This window comes from Capronia epimyces, assembly GCF_000585565.1.
Source record: "Capronia epimyces CBS 606.96 chromosome Unknown aczIQ-supercont1.3, whole genome shotgun sequence".
NCBI classification, from domain to species: domain Eukaryota; kingdom Fungi; phylum Ascomycota; class Eurotiomycetes; order Chaetothyriales; family Herpotrichiellaceae; genus Capronia; species Capronia epimyces.
Window position 1 is genome coordinate 2,256,147 of NW_006912906.1, and position 22,484 is coordinate 2,278,630.

The 22,484-nt window shown below is 51.8% G+C and overlaps 6 protein-coding genes across 6 annotated transcripts; 4 read left to right on the forward strand and 2 right to left on the reverse strand.

Annotated features, from left to right (window-relative positions):
• Nucleotides 1-102: 102 nt before the first annotated feature.
• On the forward strand, nt 103-1,930 carry A1O3_04091 (uncharacterized protein; the record flags this gene model as incomplete). Its single annotated transcript, XM_007734222.1, has 3 exons — nt 103-521; nt 568-1,527; nt 1,585-1,930. 3 exons carry the CDS (start codon nt 103-105, stop codon nt 1,928-1,930), a joined length of 1,725 nt encoding a protein of 574 aa, XP_007732412.1.
• Nucleotides 1,931-2,235: 305 nt separating this feature from the next.
• A1O3_04092 (uncharacterized protein) lies at nt 2,236-3,861 on the forward strand (the record flags this gene model as incomplete). Its single annotated transcript, XM_007734223.1, has 1 exon — nt 2,236-3,861. The coding sequence occupies one exon, from the start codon at nt 2,236-2,238 to the stop codon at nt 3,859-3,861; it is 1,626 nt and encodes a 541-aa protein (XP_007732413.1).
• Nucleotides 3,862-4,883: 1,022 nt separating this feature from the next.
• On the reverse strand, nt 4,884-6,268 carry A1O3_04093 (uncharacterized protein; the record flags this gene model as incomplete). Its single annotated transcript, XM_007734224.1, has 3 exons — nt 4,884-5,083; nt 5,141-5,710; nt 5,770-6,268. The coding sequence occupies 3 exons, from the start codon at nt 6,266-6,268 to the stop codon at nt 4,884-4,886; spliced, it is 1,269 nt and encodes a 422-aa protein (XP_007732414.1).
• Nucleotides 6,269-8,054: 1,786 nt separating this feature from the next.
• Nucleotides 8,055-9,325, forward strand: A1O3_04094 (uncharacterized protein; the record flags this gene model as incomplete). Its single annotated transcript, XM_007734225.1, has 2 exons — nt 8,055-8,747; nt 8,801-9,325. The coding sequence occupies 2 exons, from the start codon at nt 8,055-8,057 to the stop codon at nt 9,323-9,325; spliced, it is 1,218 nt and encodes a 405-aa protein (XP_007732415.1).
• Nucleotides 9,326-13,622: 4,297 nt separating this feature from the next.
• A1O3_04095 (60S ribosomal protein L34-B) lies at nt 13,623-14,160 on the reverse strand (the record flags this gene model as incomplete). Its single annotated transcript, XM_007734226.1, has 3 exons — nt 13,623-13,814; nt 13,917-14,040; nt 14,123-14,160. The coding sequence occupies 3 exons, from the start codon at nt 14,158-14,160 to the stop codon at nt 13,623-13,625; spliced, it is 354 nt and encodes a 117-aa protein (XP_007732416.1).
• Nucleotides 14,161-14,627: 467 nt separating this feature from the next.
• A1O3_04096 (uncharacterized protein) lies at nt 14,628-22,199 on the forward strand (the record flags this gene model as incomplete). The annotated part of the gene is made up of 2 exons (XM_007734227.1): nt 14,628-20,495; nt 20,547-22,199. The coding sequence occupies 2 exons, from the start codon at nt 14,628-14,630 to the stop codon at nt 22,197-22,199; spliced, it is 7,521 nt and encodes a 2,506-aa protein (XP_007732417.1).
• Nucleotides 22,200-22,484: the final 285 nt, after the last annotated feature.

The following is a 22,484-nucleotide window of genomic DNA, read 5'->3' on the forward strand; positions in this document are numbered from 1 at the left end:
GAGCCTTGTCCTCTTACATTGGTTATTCGTCTGATCTACAATTGCTGCAAGTTGGGTGCAATTTGTCACACATCTTTCTTCCTTGTCAGTCGAACCGTTGTCATGTCCGAAAAATACGGTGTAAATGCGGTGGTGAGCGAGGTCGACGATTTCCAACGATTCAAGCATATCCACTGGCGAGCACCGATTGTCATGGGTGTCAGCTTTCTCGGAGGTGTCGTTCTGATGGCATTACACCACGTATTATACCAGACTATAGATGGCGAACCTGCAACCGCGGCTGCCGTCCAGTCATGGGTTATCCGAGCCGGCACTGCGTTGGCTTTCATTTCGAAGCTATGTCTTGCGATCGGTACAGGAGTTGCATACGATCAGTGGATGTGGGTGGACCTACACTCAAAGCCGCACGAAATTGGATGTTTGGATTCAATGTTTGCAATCCTCCAAAACGCCTTCGAATTTCTGAAACTACGAGTATGGTTCAATAGGCCGGCATTGGTCTTTCTGGCCGCCGTCACCTGGTACGCATATGACACCTACCAGCCTGACTGATGCTAACCGCCGGAGGCTACTACCCATATCCTCCATATTCACGCCGGGCACAATATCGATCCAGTCTGTTCCAGTGACCGTAAATGGAACGTTGCAGGTTCCCCAGCGGTCATATACTACTGCCAGCGACCTATATTGCGGAACATCAACTGACGGGAACCTGACTTCATACCAGTCTTTGGCGACAGGACTTCTCAATCCGACTTTTGCTACCCTTCTCGCCAATAGCGTTCTCCCTGTCCAGGCCTCGCCTACTAATCTCACTTACGACCTTGGATTTTACGGACCCGCAGTCTCGTGCCAACCCTCCAGCGACCAAGATTTTCAATGGGCAAAGAAGGCAATTTCGGGATACGAGAACATGACGAACACCAGGGTGTTTTATTTTGGCTGGGTTCCGCAGTCAGGATGGGGACCCGAGGTGAACGGGTCGTTTTTCGCTTCAACCGATGTTCAAATTGGCAACTTCCGGATTGACTTCCAGTCGCAAGATGCTGCGCGGGTCTTTGTCTATCTCAACACGACCGGCGTTGATGCAAAGGGACACCGAGCCCCTTTTGTCCAGGCACCTGCCGCGCAAATGATGACATGTGCACTTTACAACGCGTCCTATGCGGCGCATTTCGACGTTGAAAGCACTGGATCACAGAGAGTCACGGCATACCAAACCTTTCAGAACTGGATGGCGGCTTCTAGCACCATGAACGGGACTGCCAGCGATCCCTTGGTCACCCTTCAAATGAATATGCAAGCTGTCATGGAGGCTTTCGGTATGATGATCATTGGGCCCATAACATATTCAAATGTGGACCAGGGTCCTACTCTAAACTCGGTGTATGCATTAAGCATGAATCCAGCCATGTTTCCGTCTCAACCAGGACTGAATCAGACCGAGATGACTCTTCGATCGATGAAGTTGAATGAAGCTCTATTTCAGAATATTACGCTCAGCATGCGTTATGGGGTATCCTCCGGGTATGTCTGCAACTGTCCGCACCAGTCTTTCAGAATCAGCTGCTGACCATGTTTCAGAATTGTGTTCTCTGATGAGACTGCAGCTGCAGTTGTCAAAGCAGATTTCGAGCCACAATTTGTCTATCAACCGCGAACGTTGCTCATAGCATACGGAATTAACACTCTGTTTGCTTTTATATGCGTCATGATGGGGGTCCATGCTCTGCTCCAAAACGGGGCGTCTTACACAAATTCTTTCTCGACCATTGTCAGAGTCACGCGAGATCCTTCTCTGTCCAGATTGATTGCAGACGAAGGGGCCCTGCAAGGGGCAGAGCCTGTGCCCAAACACATCCGCAGGGCAGAGGTCCGCTTAGGGCGAATGGCGAAAACCTCGATTAGCAACTCTTCTAGTTGGCTGTGACATTTGTACTTTATGGATTAGTGACGGGCGATGCTACCAAACGTGTAATGAGCTGAAATGAAGTCATCGGGGCGTGTAAAGTAGCATCAGGTCGATTGCTCTGCCGCAGCCTTGCCTACTGGGGCAAAACAAGTCTGCCAAGCCGTAGCCTGGTGCCAGCGTGCAGTGGCGGACATTCTACTTCACATGCGCTTCGCAGGTTGCCAACCCCGAAGGCACCTTTTCGACAATGCTGCCGACTTCATTTTAGCAGTTAGCGGGACATAACTTTTCAAGATTTCTGGACTCGCGACAGCGCTGTTACAATGAGTGACTATGCTCCCAGCAGCAAACGAAAGAGGTCGCATTCTCCCCCGCCGTGGCGACAGCGCGAAAATGAGCGCCGGTATCGCGAGCGAGATGCGCCTCAACGGCAAGACGAAGGCCGGCCACAGAAATGGTCTCACAAAGACCAGATGAAAATCAATCAATTACAGGAGGACGAACGCATGAGAGAATGGGTGGCACAAGAAGATGAGTTTGTTCTCAAGCAGGCGAAAAAAAAGGCAGAAATTCGAGTCAAAGAGGGTCGAGCGAAACCTATAGATTGGCTGGCAGTCACACTCCGCGTAATCGATCCTACGAGAGACCCGTTGGATGACGAGGTTCAAGAGAAAGACCTTGAGTTTGTGGACCCCGGGAGTGTCTTCGACGGCCTATCCGAATCCCAGTTGGCGGACCTGCGCAAGGATATCGACACATACTTAAATCTCGAGACTAACCGAAAGAATCGGGACTACTGGCGGTCTATGCAGATTATCTGCAAGGACAGGCAGAAGAGGCAACGCACCTCGGGTCCGGAAGGAAGAGCTGTAAATTCGGTGTCGTCGGATATTGACAAGCTACTGGCGCCAAAGACATACGAACAGCTGGAAGTGCTGGAGAAGCAAATCAAAAACAAACTTGACTCCAACGAGCCTATCGATACAGATTATTGGCAGCAGCTCTTGGACAGTCTCTTGGTTTGGAAGGCAAAGGCGAAGTTAAAGAGAGTCTATCAAGATGTTCTCGACTCTCGGTTGAAGCAACTGAGGCAAGAAAATGAGCACAAAGCACATCAGGCCCAGCAGCAGCTTCATGATGCCGGCGTTGTCGCCGCTGCCTCGGTTACGTACTCGAAAGACGTCGACCCAGAGGCGCTGCTGGGGATTCCGTCTAAAGACAAGGCCTTAGAAGTCCAGGACGAGAGCGCTTTCTTGCGAAATGTCGCTGCCAGCAGACGCAAAGTTGCCAACATGGGCTACGTCCCGGCCCCGAAAGGCACTGCTCATCAAAAGGTGTCGACACAGTCTCGTCCACCCGGGCTACCCGCAGCAATCGACCCGACCAGCCGCTTCGAACAGACAGCAGCAACAGACTCTTCTGCTGTGACGAAAGCCCTTTTCGACCGGGAAGTTGCCAAGGGAATGAACGAAAACGAGGAGATCTTTGCGGGCGAGGAAGAAGTTGCCGGGATGTCTGACGAACAACCGCTCTGGAGCGGGAAGTACCGTCCGCGCAAGCCCAAGTACTTCAATCGGGTCCAGATGGGCTACGAGTGGAACAAATACAACCAAACACATTACGACCATGATAACCCTCCGCCGAAGGTGGTCCAGGGCTACAAGTTCCACATTTTCTACCCCGACCTCATTGACCCAACCAAGGCGCCGACCTACAAAATCATGCGCGAGGGCGGCCGGAAGAAGGGCCAGACCATGGCGCCCGCGGGCGAGGAAGACACATGTATCATCCGTTTCATGGCCGGCCCGCCGTACGAGGATATTGCGTTCCGCATTGTCGATCGTGACTGGGACTATTCGGCCAAACATGACCGCGGGTTCAAAAGTACGTTTGAACGAGGTATTCTGACCCTGCACTTCAGTTTCAAGAGGATCGTTTATCGGAAATAGTGGACCATGGATGATTGTGTGAGCTGCTCGACTCCTCCCAGCTCTGGTGTCAGTACTTGCGAGCTGTAACGCGGGTGGCACTATATCAGTATATGGAGATACAGGAAATGTTACGTGAGCTTAGGCTGTTCTTGAAATGAGAAAATCCGCTGCGTGTTCTCTGCGAGCAGCATACATATTTTGCCCATAGTTCGTTCCGGGCCCTCTAGATACATCCTCGTGTATTCGTACTCCGTACATGCAAGCGCAAAGTCACGGGATTCGCCCCAAATGGATTCGTCCAAATGGCACGGCAGTCCATCCAGTGTCCCCATCCATCAACTTGAAGTACCTGGTAGTAGTCGCGACACATGCCGCCTGGGGTTTGCTTTCTGCCCCTACCTACCTAAGTGGACAATGTCTACTCTGGACGGCACTCGTACGATATCCCAACCGTGGAAGTCGACCTCGCCAACCTGGAACTCACCGAGATGACGAACTCTGGGTGATCTTGGTTATCTGATGTCACGGGATGACGTACAACTTCAAGATGATCGGCGGGATTTCGTCGCGTCAACCACCAACATCTAGTCACCTAGTGGGTACCTACTACACTACGAGTACCTGCGCGCGAAAGCACGATTTATTTTGCTGGTGACGGAAAAGCGAAGGGCGAAGGGTGAAGGGTGGTGGGTGGTAGCTGATAAGTGATAGGTGATAGGCAAAAGTGAGGGACGCGGGACCTCTGATATGGGAGCGAACAACGGGCATGTGCATGTGCATGTGATAGTTGTCCCTCATGTGCGGATATATAATATACCACATACCAAAGAAATAAGACATGGTGAATCCAACGCTAATCGATACAAAACAAAATCTCTGTCTCAGTTATTGCCGGCTCGCAGTGATATTCGTCTTCCCAAAGCTTCGGTCCTGTGCCCTTCTAGTCCGGACCAAGTCACTAGTCCTCGCACACTGCGTCGGGGTTCTCGGCGCATCGTAACAGGTTCGAGATAGTAGTACAAGGCAGCAGACAGCGGTGATCAAGGTTCGGGTTCGGGATCTTTGGGTGGCGTCTCGCGCTCCGAGTCGATGGGTTCGAGCTTCTTGAGCGCCTTCATCTTCGATGGCTCGACGCCGTAGTCTTCCTCCCACGTCACCCTCTCCTTGTGCATGGCTCGTCGAACCCAGGGGATGGTGATGGCGGACCAAATGGTTGCCCATAGGAACGGGACGCCCCATCCTAGCCTCTCGCATTAGCATGTTGTGCGGGTTGCAGCGAACCCTCAGCAAAACTTACCGATGGCGTATGCCACTGTCTTGGGCACGGGGTGGATGACAACCACCACCGTGCACGCTATCGCAATAACGAGTGAGGGGATAGACCAGAATAAAGACTGTTGCTTGATCATCCTCCGGAACCGTGGACTCGCCTTGTATCTGGCGGCAAGGGCTTCGCGATACGGCCTGCCGGCATTTGCATTGACCGCGACAATGTCTTCGATGAGGTAGTACACCCCGGGGTAGACCTCGCCTCCCTTCGGTGTCGAGCTGATCCGGAAGGGCGCTTTTCGTCCTGACAGACTCCACATAGTGAGGATAAAGATGCTACCGCCCAAGCCATAGAGTAACGCTGGTGCGGGCAGAGAGAGTACGCGGAGCCAGACAATGTGTGGGGCGCTACCAACAATCAAGAAAGTGGTGACAGCTCCGATGGTGAAGACAAGTATCCAATGGGTGATATCGAATGCCCATCGACTCGAGGTGCCCAGCGGTCGGAAGAAGTTCTCTTGCTTGATCAGCCGCCAGCAACGGACGGCAAACTCGACGTATGTTGGTCCACCCCAGATGGTGGCCACAACTGCGAAGACTTCGATAGGGTTAATAATGGCTCTGAGAGCAGTGGGTGCCCAGGGGTTGTAGACATACCTATCCATCCTTGTACATGGCCTGCGAAAGTCAGGCTATAATATAAAACAATCGGGACCACACACGCGTCCACCACCATTATAAAGATGGTGAAGAACAGTTTCCATCTCCGCCAACCGTATCTCCATGTGAAAGGTAACTGAGGGAGGAGGTCTGTGTGCTGGTCATAGTATTCTTGTAGCGTGCTGGCTCGTCTTCTAAACTCTTTTTTGGTTGCAGCACGACTGTCATAATATGCAGCTCTGTCGGGCTCGTCTACACTGTGTTTGTGAGATTCCTTCCTCCTATCTGAACTCTTTTTTCGACCCGACGAGGCGCTCAGTCCTGTGTCGGTCCTGTCAATTCCATGCAGAGATTGAGTACGCGCGGTTTCGCCGGCGAAGGCGCCTTCGGGGCCGAAGTGGACAGTTCGGGTTTCTCGTACGGGGCTTGCGGGTATAACGTTGCCATTGCGGTCGATTTGGACACTGGCACGACTGCCTCGAATGACCTCGGGCATGGCGGAAACGAGATGCGTTACGCCAGAATCAGGAGAGTGAGGAGAAGACGGACGCGGTCATGGTCGGCCAGGAGAGCCAGATGTAGGAACAAAGGGATGACCGCCGTTTAGGCCTCGAGGAAGGTCACAGATACCAACGCAACAGTTTCTTGGGCCCCCCAGTTCAGAAGAAAGGATTGAGATTTGTTGTTGAGAGAGAACGCTGAGGCGCAGTCACTGTAGACAAGCAGTTATGCCATGAATTGGCCAGCATCCACCATCATCCACCATCATCAGACATTCAGTCAGCCTAGACTCAGCAGCCAGGGTCGACGGAGTCCAGGACATCCTATTGGCTGTGGACTGTCAGAGGCCACGCCGCCAAGTTCTGCTCGGCCCAGGAATTTTGCGCTCTCCGGCTTGGCGGCCAGATTGGGATACCGCACGTGATCTCGGCTAAGTTTCCCAGCTTGTCTACATGTATATACGGAAACATATCACCGTGTGAGGCTACCCGCGGTCACGATTCAAGAGGGTCATTGCCCCTGCACTGTGCTAAGCTGTACTAGGCTTCACCTGAGCCTGTACAGGTACGGACACTTGATGCTTATCCACTGGATTGTAGACATCTTCTGAAGCACCGCGCTCTCCTGCATTAACAGATTCTCTCCGGCATGTTTGCGCAGTAGCCAACCAGCTATCTGCTCAACTTTGAGAACAATGCCAGCACTCCATGGTTGAAGGTGTTTGGCTCATGAAGAGGATCCTCTGTCTATCCGCTCGGAAGTCACAGCTGATACTTCCGCCAACCAACTGACTCCTGGGCTGACAGCGCCCTGTGAGGAAACTTGTCTCCTTGCCCGTCCGCTTTCTTCACCCGGTTAGGTTATGACGAGGCGACACCAAAGCACAGCCTGTTGCCCCTTTCATACCTACGCTAGGATGGCTCAATGCAAAGCTGTCTGAAGTCATGCTTATAATCAGGAAGATCAAGCTCCTTAGCACACTCTTAGTGATTCACATTACTGACTACAGCCGATGTTGATCCTCACATCACGCATAACAATGTCCTACAGCCACATCAGCCTCAGCCCCCTTCGCGGGCAGATCCTGCCCCATCGCTCTATCGGCCAGCCTAACTGGCCCTTCTCGCTGCAGGACATTGCTCTAGGTCCATAGCACCTCTGTGCCCTTCCAGAGACAAGACGCGCAGGCAAAGTCAAATTTTCTCGCAACAAGGTAAGAATGTGGATCCCTGCAGGTTGGCGATTTGAGGCCCAACTGGCTGCACTCTACCGTTGAGGAGAGGCGTTGAGTCTACATCTCGTTGCACAGAGGGCACCCCATACTGGCCAGAAACTGATTGGATGACGGCAGCTCCAGAATGCCCGGATTCTTTCTGGATGGATGTCGTACAGTACGATACAACGCTAGCAAGCAACAGGTCGGTGCAGTTGTCTTCTTCATACAGGTGAACGGACATGAGAGGGCTCAAGGTCAGGATTCCTTTGTTTGCGCTCCGCTTTCCCTCCCCTGGGACCCTGCCTGTTTGCATGATTCCATTGCTTCCCTCGCGTACCGCTAGATGCACATCACATTCGCTTGCTTGTACTAAATAATGCCATTTAGATCTTAGGTCTTTGGCCTTTCTTGATCTGTACCATCGTCCCTCAATCTCCATCTCCTGTTTCTTTGCCGTCTCGTAACCCGTCTACCTTTTCCAACCCAGAAGCTGCTGATTTCTTGCGGCGCAGTCCCAGGTCGTTCAGATCTATTGCCTGCATCTATTTGACACTTCTTGGTCAAGATGGTTAAGATGGAAGCTGACGAACCCCCTCATCAGCTTGAGTCCTACAACAATATGGTGGACTCTGACTTCTCGAATATCCTGTCAGTGGCGATCAACCAACATGCTCTGCATGCTTCATCCTCTGGATTCACACACATGCCTCTCTCTCAAGGCGGAGTTTTGCAGGATCTTCACCCTCTGCTCAAGGTTGAGGGTATGGTGGACGACTCCTTGGGCCCGGCTGGGATGTGTCCAAGTCACCATATTCCACCCACCACGCAAGTCCAGCTTTCTGATCTGGAGCTCGGCCCAACTTGGTTTTCCCAGCAGGCCTACCCAACACTGATCACCAGTGGTCCGGTCCTGAACAACGAAATGAACGGTTGGCCTATGGTGCCATGCTCGGCGGACATCATGACACCCCCATATTCAACATATCATTCTTTTGAAGAACTCGACAGCAGGATCCCGTGGTCCTCGTCGCCGGAGTTCGCCCACTGCAGGCCACTGACCTCCACTGGAGAACAGCCAGAAGGTTGCAACGACAAGCCATATGCGAGGCTGATCTATGAAGCATTGATGCAGGCGCCCGGGCACAGAATGATGCTGAGAGACATATATGAGTGGTTTCGCCTCAATACTACAAAGCCCGAAGAGTCAGGCTCGAATGGATGGCAAAACAGCATCCGGCACAATTTATCCATGAATCAGGTATGTTACGGGTGCTGAGAAACACGCAAGCAACTTCTGACGAGACTGTGCAGGCGTTTGAGAATGACAGAGAATGTTCCGGAGGCAATACGAGAAAAGCCAACAGTGTCTGGATGTTGACCGAAGACGCAGTCAAAAACGGAGTTCAATCTACCACCAGATACCGCAAGACCGCTGGGGGCAAAAGAACTGGGAGCAATCGTGCGGCTGCGGTCCAAAGACAAAGATCTGGAGCCAAAGGCGGGCGCGCCGCACGTTGGATGGCGAGACAGAGGCGGCAGGAGAACCCTCTCATTGCTGACGCGACTCCTTCCAGCAGTCCAACAACTCCCTCCTATTCGGACGTCAGCGAATACCAGAGCTTCGACTACCACGGGTTTCGACCTGCCATGACGAGTTGGCCCATAACGCCCGTGGACGACAGCCTCCATCTTCCGGATGATGCGATGCAGAACATGTGCCTTTCCCCACAAAGCTCGTTTGATCTCAATGCATCACAGGCTACTCACGCCGATGAAAGTTCGCCTTCGCGAGGCAGTTTGCTACGATGTTTGCGAGATCGTCAACTGCAAGAATGACAGGTGCACACCGGAAGACAGCTGCAGAATGATGACAGTGAGTACAGCGGAGATTGGACTCTGGAGTGGTGTGCAGGGATACAGTGAGATGATCAATGCTCGATGTAGATTTTTGACACGACATCGGTCGTGATGAGGGCAGGGTTTGGAAGTCCACCATGGGGGTTTCTGTGTATACGAGTATCTGGGTCAGTTTTGCCGGGGTTTAGATCTTACAGGGGTCTCCTTGTTCAGAGGACAGGAATACCCTGGCGGAAGTGCGAGTAAGTACGGTATATACCGTACTATACGGATGGGCCCAGGAGACTAACGAGGCCGGGGGCATACCCATTTGCTGCCTCGGGGGGCAGTCTAACAGCTCGCAAGTTGTACGAGTGAAGTGTTTAGAGTATAATACATATTTCCTTGAACGCGGATGCTACCGCTTGGCTCAAGGCTACTTTCGACCTCATCCCAGGTACTCGTAGCAACAGAACGGACGCTCCTCTCCAGCAACCCCTTTTATCCTCGTAGGTAGGTTGAGTTGCAACTCTGCAGCACGCCAGATCTTCAGCCAGCCTTCGTGTCTGGCCTCACTTCAAACAACCACATGAGCCAATCTACTCTGGATCTCTCCACCCTCCCCACCGGCCCCTCGCAGCATCCCAGGCGTCGCTCGGCCTGTGCGCTGGCACCAGGTGCCAATCCAACGGACGTGCGGCCGGTAATCCTGGACATCTCAGAGGTGATATCAAACACTCCAGGTCAGCCTCTCGTGAAGAGACGACTGACGCAGCAGCAAACTCGCCCAGGACCCACAGCTAGGGTTCCCAACCCGCCTGCAGGTGCAAGACGCAGCAAGATTACATGAAGACAACCCGGGGATGGCACTCTCTGTGACCTGTCAAGCCAATATCATCACGCTGGTGATTCCATGCTTTTCTTCACACTAATGCACAGCCTTGCCCCGCGGGAAACCGCTCCGCTTCCGCTGTGATCTAAATACCAAGGGGTCAGGAGGCCATGGTGGGTGGCTTGGCGGCCTAAGCAGGAACAAAGGACACCCGCCGTAGTCAGACTTTGCGCCCTTGGATGAGATATATTTTTGTCCGGGAGGCCGCCTTCAGAAAACGCCTTTCCAGGGAGGTGGTTGCATGTCGCACCTATCAGAAACAGACTCGGAGATAGTCATGAGCTCACGCCCTCGGTAGTGGCTCAGTGGCGGCCTGAGCCCCCAAGCCATGCCAATTGTCGGTACGGAGTACGGCTGCTGGCTTGCCTTGACTCCGAAATTCCCCAGTTCCTTCATCATCTGGCATTGTCACATGGGGTTCGAGATCTCACCGACTCCAGCGATCGATGTTATCCTCCCACACCTCGAGTCTAGCGAGATCGAACTCGGTTCGCCTACAAGAGGAAACCTCGGAGCCGAGATCGTTGGTCGGATCTCACCAGACTGCGATGTCTACCGTTTTCTGGGACTTGACCAACATCTGAGGATAATTCAGGGAAGCCTTGGTCACTTGCGAGTGGCAGCAACAAGTTCTCCATGTGATGCTGTGCAAGCAGACGGACATGTGCCTCTGAGAGCTTCGAAACAACCTCCCCAGGGTTGTGCGTATTTTTGGTTGAAGAAAGTCACCCTGCCACCCCGGCGCACCGATGGCAAGGGTATATCCCTGACGTCTTGGAAGATTCTGCTTCACTCCTTAACAGAATGGGTTGACACAGGGAGATGTAGCCTTGGAGTAGAACCTCTCTATCTCACATCACATCTTCCTGGTCGACCCAGCAAGTCGGCCCCCACAGCTAAACAAACACTCCTGCTGTTCAGCCCATTCGTCAGACGATTGGACCGATCCTTAGAGCTTGGTTAGCAGCTAGACTCGGTCGGTCGATCGGATACCAGCTTGGAGCTTGCATGGTAGGTGCATGGGCTAAGGTCTGTCCTGAAAATTCGTCCGTTGCTAGATGGCTGTTGTAATTTCCATGCCGGTCTGAAAGACGACTATACGCGATTTTCTTACGCAAGTTGGCCGTTTTGGTGTCATCCTGGCATGCAATTCTCCGACTATCCTGATCCCTGTTGTTCAGAACGTGTTTGACATATGCTAGGTAACGTGGGACAACACAACCTGGGATTAATCGGATTAGGATTGGCCGCAAACTATCACAGCATCCGCTAACGTCGAGTTTTCCTGAGGAACCCTGTGTATCACAGCCGCCTCATACGCGAAGCACTTCCTGGAGCTGGCGTCCTGGATTCATGCCATCTCCTGAGGACAAAGCCTCAGTCCCACAACCACACACATTGGAGCTCCTTGGCCAATGGTGATAAATGGTATCAATGATACTCGTACAATTGATACGCATTGGTACCATTTATCCACATTGCTTTAGCATAATTCCAACAGACGCGGGACATACCCTTTTCGGGCCGAGATCTACGCTTCCATTCCCGCATTGTCACTGGGACCGACTCAAATGTTCCAGGTACTAGCATTCATGAGGCATCTTAATGGACACGTAAGTATTTCCGGCACGGCAAAACGTCACAGGATCTTGAGCACGATGGCGGCAACTTGACTTTCTCGGTTTCACGTCATGTGCTGTAAACTCTGGGCCAGAATAACAGTTGAGCGCTGTCACAAGTTCGAGAGACGAGGTGCACTGTTCATTCGTCATTAAAGGAGAGAGACATCAAGGTATCAAGCAGCAAGAAACGGAACCTTGATTTGCGTCTGCCCTTGAACTCTATCTCGTCCAGAGCTTCTCCTCCCACGGGCAAACCATCGTCAGAACCACCGTCATGGAGGTTTCTCTGTCATTCAATGCCCGTCACGACTAAAATGGAGGAGAAGGTGTCTGGTCTCGCGGAAGCCTCTGTAACACTGGTGGCTTCCCTCCCCACCAACCCCGAGTTCCTCATTGATTCTGCCTTGATGGAGTGCAGGCTGGTAGCAGCCTGGCTCGCAGGCGCTGTTTTGCAGAAACAGTAAAAGATTTCGGGCTGTGCCTGAAACCGCAGCGGCCTTCCGGCCTTCCAAAGCGTTGCTAACATCTTCCAACCTCTCCAAACAAAATAGCAGAAGATCGCAGGTTCAGGTCTAGGTTGCACAATGGTCTCTCCAACCGAAACAGAAATCCCCCGATGGGTGCTCAACAAGCTCGTCTTCCTGGCTGCCAGCAGATATGACAGATTTGACAGCGGCTGTTGTACGCCCAGCAGAAAGTTCAGCCCCTCAGGCTCTACATCGTGAGAACCGCAATGAGGCTCACCTATCTCTTACTTCCCAGCTATTTTGTCATGCTAGCAATTCCCGTAAGCACCTGGAAAGGCCCGCGGCATTCGCAATTGACAATCACTGCGGCAAAACCCAGTGGAAAAGCATACTGTGTTGGGTCTGAAGTAGACCTGGGGATATTTTGCCTCGATCTCGTCCTGGTGGAGCGTTGTGATCCGTGGTGCAGTGTTACTTGCTCAATTGGTGGACACAGATTCCTTTGCAAGTCCATACATAGAGAACATCTAATAGGCGCAACGCAGGGAGCAGCAGCCAAAACGCAGGATTGTCTAGTTTCACTCGCCCTCGCCTGTGCAACTAGCACTGCTTCTGAGGAATATCAACGAATTTTATGAAGGTGGTTGAGCGTGGCCTTCCTCAAGGACATCTCACATGTCAAACACATGGGATCATGATTACAACATCAATGGTTCATCGAGTCGGGGCTTTTGTGCGCCATGGCTTCGGAGGAGATACTGGAGACTCAGGCCGGAGCATGGCTGTGTGCAGACTGCCGGCTCTGGAGTCCATCATAATACTTTACCTTAGACAGGGCATGCACAGAGCATATGGAAACGAGGCACAGGGGCTCCATCTGGCTTGACATCCGCTGGATTAACACGATAGGTGAAAGCATGCCAGTGTGGATTTGACGATTCACAAGCCATTTTCATAATCGCAGTAGGGCAAGGTAGGAAGCTGAGACACGAACAAGACACAACGTGCCAAAAAAGATAAGATCATGGGGGATGTAGGAGAGAATTTCGACCCAAAAGTATCCTTATTGAGGGATATTTTCGAAACCACCAGACTCGCGAGTTCTGTTCCACGGGAACATCGTGACCATGATAAGTGGTTAAAGACAACTTCGGTCGGTGGCTGAGCTGCTCATCCGACGATGCTGAGTTGTTGCGTTTTGTACCGACAGCACAGCATCGAGTTTGTCGGGCATACAAGTGCTTCGTGAAACCCATGCGCCCATGATCATCAACAAATTTTCAACCCCATTTCTCTGCACCAAGCTCACGCCGGATCTATTTCTTGCCCGTCTTCTTCTCGGAGGTCTCCTTCAGCACCTTCTTGACGATCTTCTGCTCCTCGATCAAGAATGCTCGCACAATTCGGTCCCTTACGCAGTTGCCGCATCTGGAACCGCCATAGGCACGCTGAACAGTCTTCTTGGGTCGGGAAGTCGTAGAGTATTCTCGGGGTCGGAGAGCGGGAACCTATTCACGATGGGGAGTCAGACTTTGTTTCTCTCTTCAGAAATTGTGTAGCTTCCCCATTCTCCATTCATGATTGCATTCGGTGGCTAGATTGGCACTTACACCTGGGAGTTTGACACCGCAGTCACCGCATTTGGGCGCTGTCCCTCGCTTCTTGATGTGCAGAAGTCGGAGCTTGCCACCGGGGGTCTTGATGACACGAACGTTGTTCGAGGTGGTGTTGTAGCTACATTGCGAATCCAGTCAGCCATCGAAACAGTTCGCAGGAATCGGCAAATCGGCAGATCAGGGGACGATTGGAAACGTACGGGTTGCGGCGACGGTACTGGAGTCTAACACCTGCCATTGCGACGGTATTGAAGGCGCAACAGGAGAAACTGTATGAAGGGAACCGTGGTCTTGATGCTGTCGTCGAACCTCGAACCGGCGAAGCGCAAAATCATTTTCACAAAGTGCGGATAATCTTGGCAATGGCTGTCCCGATGTAGACTAGCGTGATATGCGGCTACAAATCCAATCACGTGACATGAGGGCCCGCGCAAAATGTTGCGGAGTAGAACTTCTCACATCGTGGGTGTTCAGGTTCACAGTTCGATCGTGGAACCCGCGACTTCATCATCCCCCATTCAAAAATCCCTGCTCAGCTGGATGGTCGGACCGACATACTGGACTGAATAGGGTTGCTTACGTGGCCGAAGCAGAGAGCAGGTGGCGCGTCATAAATGGTGAGCCATCTTGAAGTACATTTTCGAAGCGTGATCATCAATTCATCGGTTCTATCACAACAGACACTTCCCGCCACCTGACGGCAGGATGGCTTCAATTCCACCACCACCGCCTCCAGGATGGAGTGCCGGCCCTCCGCCGCCCCCTCCAGGCATGGCTCCGCCGCCAGGATACCGACCTCCCGTTGATCCGCAGGTTGCGAAGTTTTCACAGAAGAAAAAGGAATGGCTTCGTATCCAGCGCAATCGATTCGGGGAGAAGCGCAAGGGCGGCTTCGTCGAGACGCAGAAGGCAGACATGCCTCCCGAGCACCTGCGCAAAATCGTCAAAGATATTGGCGATGTCAGTCAAAAGAAATTCAGCAGTGACAAACGCAGTTACCTGGGCGCGTTGAAATACATGCCGCACGCGGTGTACAAGTTGCTAGAGAACATGCCGATGCCGTGGGAGAGTGCCCGAGAAGTCAAGGTTCTGTACCATGTCAACGGGTGCTTGACGCTCGTCAACGAGAGTCCACGAGTTATCGAACCCGTCTTTCATGCTCAATGGGCCACTATGTGGGTGTGTATGAGAAGGGAAAAAAGCGACAGACGACACTTCAAGCGCATGCGGTTTCCCCCCTTCGACGACGAGGAACCACCTCTATCCTGGTCGGAGAACATTGAGGATGTCGAGCCTCTGGAACCTGTCCAAATGGAGTTGGACGAGAGCGAGGATGGCCCGGTCTACGAATGGTTCTACGAGCATCGACCTCTATTAGATACACCCCATGTCAACGGCCCGAGCTACAAGAAGTGGAATTTGTCCTTGCCTCAAATGGCAACACTCTACAGATTGTCCCACCAGCTGCTGAGCGACGTGTCCGACCAGAATTATTTCTACCTCTTCGATCGAGAAAGTTTCTTCACAGCCAAAGCCCTTAATGTTGCTATTCCGGGAGGGCCGCGTTTCGAGCCTCTGTACAAAGACATTGACCCCAACGACGAGGACTTTGGTGAATTTAACGCAATCGACCGGATTATTTTCCGAGCACCCATCAGAACCGAATACAGAGTTGCATTCCCTTATCTATACAATTCTCTTCCCCGGAGCGTGAAAATTTCGTGGTACCATCATCCTCAGGTCGTCTATGCCAGGTCGGACGATCCGAACCTGCCAGCGTTCTACTTCGACCCGGTCATCAATCCAATCTCTTCAAGATCTGTTGCTCCGAAGAACATCACCATTAGTCATGAAGATGAAATCTTCGGCGCTGGTAATGATGAGGCCGACGATTTCGAGCTTCCTGGAAATGTCGAGCCCTTCCTGGCGGACGAAGAATTGTATACGAGCGAGACAGCTTCCGCAATCTCGTTGTGGTGGGCTCCTTACCCGTTCGACCGCAGGTCCGGCAAGATGGTCCGCGCCCAAGATGTTCCGCTGGTTAAGCAGTGGTACCTCGAGCACTGCCCGCAAGGACAGCCGGTCAAAGTGCGAGTTTCATACCAGAAACTGTTGAAGAGCTTTGTGCTGAACGAGCTGCACAAAAAGAAGCCAAAGGCTCAGAACAAGCAAGATCTGCTTCGCACCTTGAAGTCCACCAAATTCTTCCAGCAGACCACCATTGACTGGGTCGAGGCTGGCCTGCAAGTGTGCCGGCAAGGCTTTAACATGTTGAATCTTCTGATCCATCGGAAGAATCTAACGTATCTCCACCTTGACTACAACTTCAACCTCAAGCCTGTTAAAACCTTGACCACAAAGGAGCGGAAGAAGTCACGCTTCGGCAACGCCTTCCATTTGATGCGTGAGATCTTGAGGCTCACCAAGCTTATTGTCGACGCTCAAGTTCAGTACAGACTTGGCAATGTCGATGCTTTCCAATTGGCAGACGGCATTATGTATGCTTTCAACCACGTTGGTCAGCTGACCGGCATGTATCGTTACAAGTACAAACTCATGCATCAAATCAGATCGTGCAAAGATCTGAAGCACTTGATCTACTACCGTTTCAACTCTGGTCCGGTCGGCAAAGGCCCAGGGTGCGGTTTCTGGGCTCCAGCCTGGCGAGTTTGGCTCTTCTTCATGAGAGGTATCATCCCGTTGCTCGAGCGATGGCTTGGAAACCTTCTTTCAAGACAGTTCGAAGGCCGACATAGCAAGGGCGTTGCCAAAACAGTCACAAAGCAGCGTGTCGAGTCGCATTTCGATCTCGAGCTGCGGGCCTCCGTCATGGCAGACTTGATGGACATGATGCCTGAAGGCATTAGGCAGAACAAGGTCAATACCGTGCTACAGCATCTGTCGGAGGCATGGCGCTGCTGGAAGAGCAACATTCCTTGGAAGGTTCCTGGCTTGCCTGCACCGATTGAGAACATTATTCTGCGGTACGTCAAGAGCAAAGCTGATTGGTGGGTCTCTGTGGCACATTACAACCGTGAAAGAATTAGGAGAGGCGCCACCGTTGACAAGACTGTGGCGAAAAAGAACCTGGGCCGCTTGACCAGGTTGTGGCTCAAGGCAGAGCAAGAGAGGCAGCACAATTACCTGAAAGATGGCCCGTACGTGTCTTCAGAAGAAGCCGTAGCTATCTACACGACCACGGTGCACTGGCTTGAGTCACGCAAGTTCTCTCCTATTCCTTTTCCCAGCGTGTCGTATAAGCACGACACCAAGATCTTGATTCTGGCCCTCGAAAGACTGCGGGAAGCCTATTCAGTCAAGGGTCGCCTAAATCAGAGTCAGCGAGAAGAGCTGGCATTGATCGAACAGGCGTACGATTCGCCCGGAACCACTCTGGCTAGGATCAAGCGCTTCCTACTTACCCAACGAGCCTTCAAAGAGGTTGGAATCGATATGAATGACAATTACAGCTCGATCAACCCGGTGTATGATATTGAACCCATCGAGAAGATCACGGATGCCTACCTTGACCAGTACTTGTGGTATCAAGCCGACACCCGACACCTCTTCCCATCGTGGGTCAAGCCTTCGGATTCGGAGGTACCGCCATTACTGGTGTACAAGTGGGCGCAGGGCATCAATAATCTCACAAATGTGTGGGAAACCGCTGATGGCGAATGCAACGTCATGATTGAGACCCAGCTCTCCAAAGTCTATGAGAAGATCGATCTGACATTACTCAACCGTCTCCTCCGTCTCATTATGGACCACAATCTGGCCGACTACATCACGTCCAAGAACAACGTGCAGCTGAACTACAAAGACATGAATCACACAAACAGCTATGGTTTGATAAGAGGCCTGCAATTCTCAGGGTTCGTCTTCCAATACTACGGGCTGGTTATCGACCTGCTTCTCCTTGGATTGCAACGAGCTAGCGAGCTTGCAGGGCCACCTCAGAGCCCCAATGATTTCTTGCAATTCCGAGACCGAGAAACCGAAACCAAGCATCCAATCCGACTGTACACCAGATATATCGACAGAATTTGGGTCTTCTTCAGATTCACGGCGGAGGAGTCAAAGGATCTTATCCAACGCTTCTTGACTGAGCAGCCAGATCCAAATTTCGAAAACGTGATTGGTTACAAGAACAAGAAATGCTGGCCTCGCGATTCCAGAATGAGATTGATGAGACACGACGTCAACCTTGGACGGGCAGTCTTCTGGGATTTGAAGAACCGACTTCCCCGTTCTATCACCACTATTGAATGGGACGATACTTTTGCGAGCGTCTATTCGCGCAATAACCCCAACTTGCTGTTCTCCATGTGCGGATTTGAAGTCAGGATTTTACCAAAGATCCGCAATCTCGACGACGAGTTCCCCATCAAGGACAGCGTGTGGGCCCTTGTCAACAATGAGACCAAGGAGCGAACTGCATACGCGTTCTTGCAGGTCACCGAGGAAGACATTCAGAAGTTCAACAACCGTGTTAGGCAAATCCTGATGTCGTCTGGCTCCACGACCTTCACCAAGATCGCCAACAAGTGGAACACGGCTCTGATTGCCCTCTTCACCTACTACCGAGAAGCTGCCGTCTCGACCATCAATCTCTTGGACACCATTGTCAAGTGTGAGACTAAGATCCAGACTCGTGTGAAGATTGGCTTGAACTCCAAGATGCCTTCCCGTTTCCCTCCCGCGGTTTTCTATACTCCCAAGGAGCTTGGCGGCTTGGGCATGATCTCCGGATCTCATATACTGATCCCAGCCAGTGATAAACGATGGTCTAAACAAACCGACACCGGGGTGACGCACTACCGATCTGGCATGACCCATGATGAAGAAACGTTGATTCCCAATATCTTCCGCTATCTCACCCCCTGGAATGATGAATTTATTGATTCCCAACGAGTGTGGACGGAATATTCTCAGAAGAGACTGGAGGCGAATCAACAGAACCGCAGACTGACACTTGAAGATCTCGAAGATTCTTGGGATCGAGGTCTGCCACGTATCAACACCCTCTTCCAGAAGGATCGAAGCACTTTGTCGTTCGATAAGGGTTTCAGAGCCCGGACTGAGTTCAAGCAGTATCAGCTGATGAAGAGCAATCCTTTCTGGTGGACAAGTCAGCGACACGATGGCAAATTGTGGAATCTGAATGCCTATCGCACTGACGTTATCCAAGCTCTGGGTGGTGTCGAAACTATTCTCGAACACACCCTTTTCAAGGCCACCGCATTCCCGTCCTGGGAAGGTCTCTTCTGGGAGCGTGCTTGTCTAGCTTACGGGACTCTGTTACTACGCCATGATGGCTCCAAGGTCGCCGTCGAGGGTGTCAAGGAGGGAGATCTTTTGCTGGGTGTTGATGGTGGTGCCCGCCGAGCATTCAACATCGTCAAGGGAACAGATCGTCTGTATCGCATCAAGATCAGCTCTGACAAGGAGGATCTTGTCGTCACACCGAACCACATACTGGTTCTACATCGGGGAGCTGAGCGCTCCGATACGGTTGAGATGACCGCCGCCGAATTCGCCTCCTTGAAGTCAGCAGAGAGGGCCGAATACCGGCTCTTCACATCTCCTGCGGTCAATAGTTCCACCCCGCAAATGCATCGCTTTGCCGTCGAGGACATCACACTCGAGTCTGAGCCTACGAAGTGGGCTGGTTTCCGCGTCGACAAGGATCAACTCTACCTCCGCCACGACCACATGGTGCTTCACAACAGTGGCTTCGAAGAATCAATGAAGTTCAAGAAGCTCACCAATGCTCAGCGGTCCGGTCTCAATCAGATCCCGAACCGTCGGTTCACTTTGTGGTGGTCACCTACCATAAATCGTGCCAATGTTTACGTGGGATTCCAGGTCCAGCTAGATCTCACAGGAATCTTTTTGCATGGCAAAATCCCAACATTGAAAATCTCTCTGATTCAGATTTTCAGGGCTCACTTGTGGCAGAAGATTCACGAGTCGGTGGTCATGGATTTGTGCCAGGTTTTTGACCAAGAGCTAGAGCAATTGGGCATTGAAACGGTCCAGAAAGAAACCATCCATCCTCGAAAATCGTACAAGATGAATAGCTCTTGTGCAGACATCCTCCTGTTCGCGAGCCACAAGTGGAATGTCACTCGACCGTCGCTCCTCTTCGACACCAAGGATCAGATTGAAGCTACGACGACGAATAAGTTCTATCTAGACATACAGTTGAGATATGGTGACTATGATTCTCACGACATCGAGCGATATGTCCGGGCCAAGTATCTTGACTACACGACCGACAGCATGAGCATCTATCCATCCGCAACCGGCCTCATGATTGGCATCGATCTCGCCTACAACCTGTACTCGGCATATGGACAGTACTTCCCTGGACTGAAAGCTCTCATCCAGCAAGCAATGGCTAAGATCATGAAGGCCAATCCCGCTCTTTACGTACTGCGTGAGCGTATCAGGAAGGGTCTCCAATTGTACGCTTCCGAAAGCACTCAGGAGTTCTTGAACTCGCAGAACTACTCAGAGTTGTTCAGCAATCAGACTCAGTTATTTGTTGACGACACCAATGTATACAGGGTAAGTCCACGAGTTCTACTGAAGTCTATATTGATTCTAATGTGTATACAGGTCACCATTCACAAGACCTTCGAAGGTAACTTGACTACAAAGCCCATTAATGGAGCCCTATTTATATTCAATCCGAAGACGGGACAACTTTTCTTGAAGATCATTCACACTAGCGTGTGGGCCGGTCAGAAGCGTCTCGGTCAATTGGCCAAATGGAAGACAGCCGAAGAAGTTGCCGCACTCATCAGATCTCTACCTGTCGAGGAGCAGCCCAAGCAGTTGATTGTAACTCGCAAAGGTCTCCTGGACCCGCTTGAAGTCCATCTTCTCGACTTCCCGAACATTTCCATTCGGGCATCGGAGTTGCAGCTTCCATTCCAGGCGGCGATGAAAGTTGAGAAGTTGGCCGACATGATTCTCCAGGCCAAGGAACCCCAGATGGTGTTGTTCAATCTGTACGATGAATGGCTGAAGACCATCTCATCGTACACGGCATTCTCCAGGCTGATCCTCATCCTACGTGCCTTACACGTCAATACCGACAAGACCAAGTTGATTCTCCGACCTGACAAGACTGTTATAACCCAACCTCATCACATTTGGCCTAGTCTGTCGGACGAGGACTGGATCAAGGTTGAAGTACAGTTGAGAGATTTGATCCTGAACGACTATGGGAAGAAGAACAACGTCAACGTCCAGTCTCTCACCAGCAGCGAAGTCCGAGACATCATTCTAGGTATGGAGATCTCGGCACCTTCTCTGCAGAGACAGCAAGCTGCCGAAATCGAAAAGCAGCAGCAGGACCAGCAACAGTTGACTGCCGTGACCACCAAGACCCAGAACGTCCGAGGAGAGGAGATCATTGTTACAACCACTTCGCAATACGAACAACAGTCCTTTGCCTCCAAGACTGAATGGCGTACCAGGGCTATTGCCACCTCCAACCTCCGAACCCGGGCGAACAACATCTACATCTCTAGCGATGATATCCACGAGTCTGATGATTCATACACCTACGTTCTTCCCAAGAACGTCCTCAAGAAGTTCATCACGATTTCGGATCTCCGCGTCCAAGTGGCTGGATATCTCTACGGCTCGTCTCCACCCGACAACGACCAGGTCAAAGAGATTCGCACGATCGTCATGGTGCCCCAAGTGGGCAGCACGCGTGAAGTCCAACTGCCACATCAGCTCCCACAACACGAGTACCTGAAGACCATGGAGCCGCTGGGCATCATCCATACTGCCTCTGGGAATGAGCCGTCGTACATGACACCCCAGGATGTAACCATGCACTCACGTCTCATGGCGCAGCATCCATCATGGGACAAGAAGACCGTCACACTCGTCATCTCCTTCACTCCTGGCTCTGTTTCATTATCGGCCTGGTCGCTTACCCCGGCAGGTTATACGTGGGGCGCCAGTAACAAGGACACTCAATCTGACAATCCAGTCGGATTCTCGACCTCCTTTGGCGAGAAAACGCAGCTTCTGTTATCCGACAAGGTCCGTGGCTTCTTCTTGGTGCCGGAGAATGACAGTTGGAATTACAGTTTCATGGGGGCAAGCTTCTCCGCTGTCGAGAAGAGGCCGGTCTATGTCAAGATCGACACCCCACGGCGGTTTTACGAAGACAGGCATCGACCTATTCACTTCAGCAGCTTCAATGAATTAGAGGATATTTGGGCGGATAGAGAGGATGCATTTGCGTGATGCGGCAGTCAACAGTGGATACTGGACATTGGATGTGAAAATGTGTGTGGCTGATGAAACATATGTTGTAATAACAAGATTTCTCGAGTATGTACACCAAGTTCTCGTAACGTTGTATACAGTGTTCCCTCCTTGTTGCACTGAGGCCGAGCTTCTATGAGGAGGTTCCATGCCAGGGCTTTGGCTATGCTGATTGATCTCTTACGACTCGACTGCTGGGAGAGGGGGGAGGGGGGGCAGTTGGCTGAGAAGTAATCTCTATAATATAAATGCGGCCTAGGACTT